The sequence below is a fragment of the Adiantum capillus-veneris genome, chromosome 28, assembly GCF_014529385.1.
Source record: "Adiantum capillus-veneris isolate H3 chromosome 28, ASM1452938v2, whole genome shotgun sequence".
NCBI classification, from domain to species: domain Eukaryota; kingdom Viridiplantae; phylum Streptophyta; class Polypodiopsida; order Polypodiales; family Pteridaceae; genus Adiantum; species Adiantum capillus-veneris.
In genome coordinates this window covers 108,189,307-108,194,755 of record NC_140958.1, presented here as the reverse complement: position 1 = coordinate 108,194,755, position 5,449 = coordinate 108,189,307, and the positions used below count along the sequence as shown (strand labels likewise).

Below are 5,449 nucleotides of genomic sequence, written 5' to 3'. Positions count from 1 at the left end.
TTGGGTGCGACTCTATGCATCCTCCTCCCTTAACTAGCATGGACGCAACTCGGCTCGTAAAACATAAAACTAAAAAGAGAGTCATGAAGCACTTAAATGAAAAGGCCCATTTACAAGTTCAAAATGCTATTTCACAACACTAAACTAAAAAAAAGTCATGAGGCTTTTAAATGAGACGAATGTGTGACCGGTCCGATGGACGAGGAGAGGGAGAGAGCTCCTCTTGTGTGGAGAGAGAGAGAGAGAGGGATGCCCCTTTTCTTGGCATCCAATCCACTCCCTACCCCCCACACTAGGGTCTCCCTCTTTTCTTTCTTTGCCTTGGCTTCCACTCCCCCTCCAATCCCTCTCCTTATACGTTGTTGCAAGGGCCTCCAAGGTGCATTAGTTGAAATTGAGGACACCCATTCAAAAACTTTTTATTTTTTTTAGTGCAAAACTCACAATTTTGAGTGGATAGTATTAAGAACAGAAATATACACCAATCCTTGAGCTCAGTCCGAGCCTTGAGGGTCAAAGAATTACAAGTTATATGCTTGGCAGAGACACCACTCCTACTCCTTGGCTTTACTTATTACAAGATGTTATGTATTGTTCTAAACCAATCCTGTGAGGTTTGTTTGCATCCGATCATGTGGATCATCAATCTGCTCTCTTGCGTGATTTCACAAAAGCTTGCCACAACTAGATCCCCCTCAAACACGCGGCGGTTCCTTGCTTGCCAAATATGGTGCAAGAAGTAGTACTTGATTATTTGAGTACATATTAGAAGAGCAGGACTTCCCATCTTGTTACCACCAAAGAAGAGATCATTCTTGAAGAACTTAATTTGCCATGTCCTTTGAATCCACTTGCATATTTTCCCAGCCATGCCCTGATTGCCTGGCATCCCATGAAAAGGTGGGCACCCATTCAAAAACTTAAAAAGAGGTAGGCTATTTAAAATTTGTAAGCCTTTCTTCCTTCTCCTTAGGCCTATGGCATGCCAAAACAAAGTGAAAGCTCCCTATGGACTACATAAAGCCATTGAGAGGAATTTATTAATAACACTAGCATTTTAAAAAAAAAATTGTGGTAATAAAATATTATATATATTTTTTAAACAAATGTAGCAATGAACTATTTGGATATATTTTAAAAGCATAAACAATAATGATTGCAAAAATTGAGAAAAAAACAAAATGAAACCCAATGCCTATCTTTAAGTCAAAAGTTATGACATAAGAGGCAACTTGGACTTAAAACAATATAATAAAACTCAAAACAAGCTATATTTGAAATTTAGGTCTCATATGTGCCATGAGGCACAAACCACAATTTAGGTCTTTATCCTTCTAATCTTAAAGGCCACTTTTGTTTCTTTCGTTTACGTGTCATTTACGTGTCATTCGCACACAAAAAATGAGGGAGGTAAACAAATTTCAACCAATGACGGATTTCAAACAAATTTGTCATCAATGACAGTTTTATTTCTCTCTACCAATGAGAAAATTGCTTGGAACGAAATTAAAAATTGAAAGTCCTGCTGATTCCAGAGTCCTAGTGAGGGTGAAGTCCTAGTGAGGGTGGAATTGTTGACTTACTTGATGGGCAAGGATCATCTTTCGCATATTAGAGAGCTTCAGCCTTCATGAGTACTCGCAGAGCTCGGAAAACAGCCGCTCTATCATTATGGACGTCACGGCACTTGCTTCCTCTGTGCAAGAGAAGAAGATGAAGAAGCAGCATGCTCTGGCCATCCCCGTTCCAGGCGTCGGCCACATCAACCCCCTTATGCGCTTCTGCAAGAGGCTTGCTTCTCAAGAGGGCTACACCATCACCTTTGCCAACATAGCGTCCATACACAACATGATCGAAGAGGCCCGCATCAGACCAGAGGAAGACGGAAATGAAGGAGGAGGAGGAGGAGGGCACCCAGACACAAACGGGAAAGAGAAGGAGCTTGACATCAGGAGAGTGTCCTTGCCCTTTGATTTTGACATACCAAAGATGTCCAACTCTGACAAGAAGCTTGAGGCATTCTTTAAGGCTCTGAGTGGCATGGCTCCTCACATAGAAGAGCTCTTGGAGAAGCTTCTGAATGCTGAGCCCCCCGTCACGTGCGTCATCTCCGACATGCTCATGACTGGGCCCACTCAACCTGCTTCGGAGAAGCTTGGCATCCCACGCATCTCATTCCAGACCGCCAACCTCAGTGGCCTGCTCTACATTCATTACATCCTGCAAGGAACTCTCTCTTTGAACACTGGTATGTCAATTTGTCTTGATGATGTTCTTGAAGGGAAATGCTAAATTTGTAGGTGTAGCTACACTAATCTGAGTTGGTGAGTTTGCCTAGAAACAAGACACAGTTTCTTCTCACATGCATACTGTAAGAGGAGTATGGTGCCAATTTTACAACTTGAGTGTGCACTGTGCATTGGATTTTTGTATGACCCAGTTTGTGACTCTAGCCCTCTTGTCATGGTTGTTGTGGCTATCTAACCTGCTCCTTCTGTTACCTCGGTCCAAGTCCCCGATTGGCCTTCGTCCAACTTGCATCATCACTAGGCTCCCACTCCTAGCTCACTTCCAAGCTTTAGCGTCCACACTTGCGTGTCCATAATAGTGTTATGTCCATATATGACAGATCACTTTGTGTCCTTGAGAGGTCGCCTCCCGAGTTTCCCAGTTCCGGACATTATGTATGACTAGTGAAAGCTTATGAGAGTAGAAGGTACCACTGAATTTTGCAAATGCAATAGCAGGCTACAAGCAGCCAACAGACATGGCACAATAATGTTATGGAGCTGAGCTTCAACAGTGTTGACCCACCAAAACCACTTTAGTTAGTAGGGCTGAGAAAACAAAACGGTTCACATTTAGTTGCAAGAGCAACAAATTTGTTGCATGTTGTGAAATAGGGTAGGGTTGTGTGATTTACATGGGACTCAGCTTCACGTGAAGGCGTACATATGAAAGTGTAAGAAGAGAGCCCAAAGGCAAATGACCTTGTTAGCTCTGACCTAGCCTTAGTTTTGTTTACATTCATGATTAAGTTTATTTTGGATTGCAAATCTTTCTTGTCCGACGCTTTCACATACCATTGATTTGCATATGTTGCTGACAATCTTCTATTTCAGTCACAAACTGTCTAACAAAAAGCCCATAGTATCGAGGACAATCTTTCCCCACAAACGCTTTCACATACCCTTGATTTGCATATGTTGTTGGCAAACTTCAATCCATTGTATAGAGGTAACAAGGATAATCATGGCATATCATCAATCTTAGTGTAAATGTCAAGAAAGCACGTACTGAAAAGATTCAAATTGTACTCTTCTTTTTGTATTGAAAATGAAATGGCCAATTGCTCTGTAGTGCTTTAGTTTAAGATGTGTCATCTAAAAACTATAGGTTGGCTCTTTTCATTTCTTGTTCTAAAGTGACTTAGAAATGCATTTTTAGAAAACTCTCAATTGTTCTTCACATGCCGATGATGTTTGCACGTCTAGGCTTTTTATGTCTTGAAACTTTATCTACATTTGATTATATGCATAGCTTCCTTAGTTTTGATGGGTGCAAATTTAACTAAGAGGAATATGTCATTTGCCTTGCCTGATTAAACAATTAAAAAGGTATGAAGTAAATAGATGCTTTTGCAATCAATTTTAAAGTTAATGAGTTGTTGAATATCGATGAATGTGTACCCTAAGAATGGAATCACACAAGAAGTTATTGAAAACTATATATAATTTTGGAAGTGTTTTTTTGAAAGCTTAATCAATACAAAAGGTTCCGAAAGAAACAAGATTGTAAGCGAACCTTAAAACCTTGTTCCAATGCTAAAAATTCTTCTTTGTTTCATGCAGTCTTGGAAGTGCTATCAAATAAGGAGCAAGCCAAGGATGGAGACTTTGCAACAAACCTTGCAGGGCTACCTACATTAACAAAGGGAGACTTACTAGATTTCATTGACAACAATCCTTTTGTTTATAAAGTTTGTGTGGAAGCATTACAACAATCAAGGGAAAAGTCCCTTGCAATAGCTGTCAACACTTCTGAAGAGTTGGAAAGAGATGCCATGAGTGTTGATTTTGGAATCCCAATATTTGCAGTGGGTCCCTTGGTAGATTCTCTTGACAAAGAGTTTAGTACAAGCATGTGGAGGGAAGATCAAAATTGGATGAAGTGGTTAGATAAACAATCGAGCCGTTCCATTCTTTATATTTCCTTCGGTAGTCTTGCCGTCTTAACAAAAGCTCAATATGAAGAAATTGTGGCTGGCCTAGTTTCTAGCAAAACACACTTTCTTTGGGTTGTTCGGCATGACCTTGTGATCGGGGCTTCTTACGAGGATATTTCAAATGACATAACCCTTAAAAGCAATGGTAAAGGATATACAGTCAATTGGGCACCACAAACTAGAGTCCTTGCGCATGCAGCAATCGGCGGCTTCTTTACACATTGTGGATGGAATTCCACAATTGAAGCAATTAGCAATGGTGTTCCTATGCTTTGCTTCCCCTACATGGCGGATCAGTTTTTGAATGCGACACTTATCAAAAAAGTATGGCAGATAGGGTTAGGATTTGAAATCTGCAATGAGATTGGGATTATCGAAAGAAGTGAAATTGAGAGAATTGTCAAACTCTTGATGCAAGAAGAAGATAATTCTCTACATATAAATGCTAAACACTACCAAAAGCATAGTCTGGAAAGCCTTAAAAGCATAGGAATGTCATCAAAAAGCATCAAACACCTGGCTAGCTTAGTGGTTAGTAAAGCTTGTTGAAAAGCACATATTGCTTACTTTACCACATAATGTCGTCGAAGAGCCTCAAACACTTGGCTACCTTGGTATAAAGTAAAGCTTGTTGAAAAGCACGGATTGCCCACTTTTCCACACAATTCTATATAATATATAATGGTTTCAAGTTCGACTTTGCTCAACGATGGTTTCAAGAGGGAGATTTAGTTCTATCACTTTAACCTCTCATTGAAGACCAATGTTCAAGAAGTTAAGAATTCAGTGGATTCAAGGTTGTGCTCTTCTCTATAAAAGGAATGGTAAAGGCTATTGTTTTTCACATTCTATATGCAATATCCAATCTTACATTCTTACTAGCATAGCAAACATTAATTTCGTATAGCAAGTGGCTTCAAGCACTTTTTAAAGCGATGGTGTTCATTAAAAGTGTTAACAACACACAATCAATCCTTATAAAATGTGTGGATACCAATTATCTCAAGACTTTATGTTGTTCTTACATGTAGCCATTCCAATCTTAGGCCTCGACGTCCTTTGCTATTTCTGTGCCCCTTATCACCATATGGTGTGTGAATCTTCTATCTGAGACAAATGAATTCTAGTCCTCTCCATAAATAATTTCATTGATTCAAAATCTTCTATCTGAGACTAATGAATTCTAGTCCTCTCCATAAATAATTTCATTGATTCAGAATCTAG

The 5,449-nt window shown here is 39.6% G+C and overlaps 1 protein-coding gene across 1 annotated transcript; it reads left to right on the top strand.

The window, feature by feature from the left end:
* The first annotated feature begins 1,625 nt into the window (after window positions 1-1,625).
* Window positions 1,626-4,932, top strand: LOC147421064 (7-deoxyloganetin glucosyltransferase-like). The gene is made up of 2 exons (XM_086505052.1): window positions 1,626-2,248; window positions 3,852-4,932. The coding sequence occupies exons 1-2, from the start codon at window positions 1,672-1,674 to the stop codon at window positions 4,772-4,774; spliced, it is 1,500 nt and encodes a 499-aa protein (XP_086361178.1). The 5' UTR covers window positions 1,626-1,671; the 3' UTR covers window positions 4,775-4,932.
* Window positions 4,933-5,449: the final 517 nt, after the last annotated feature.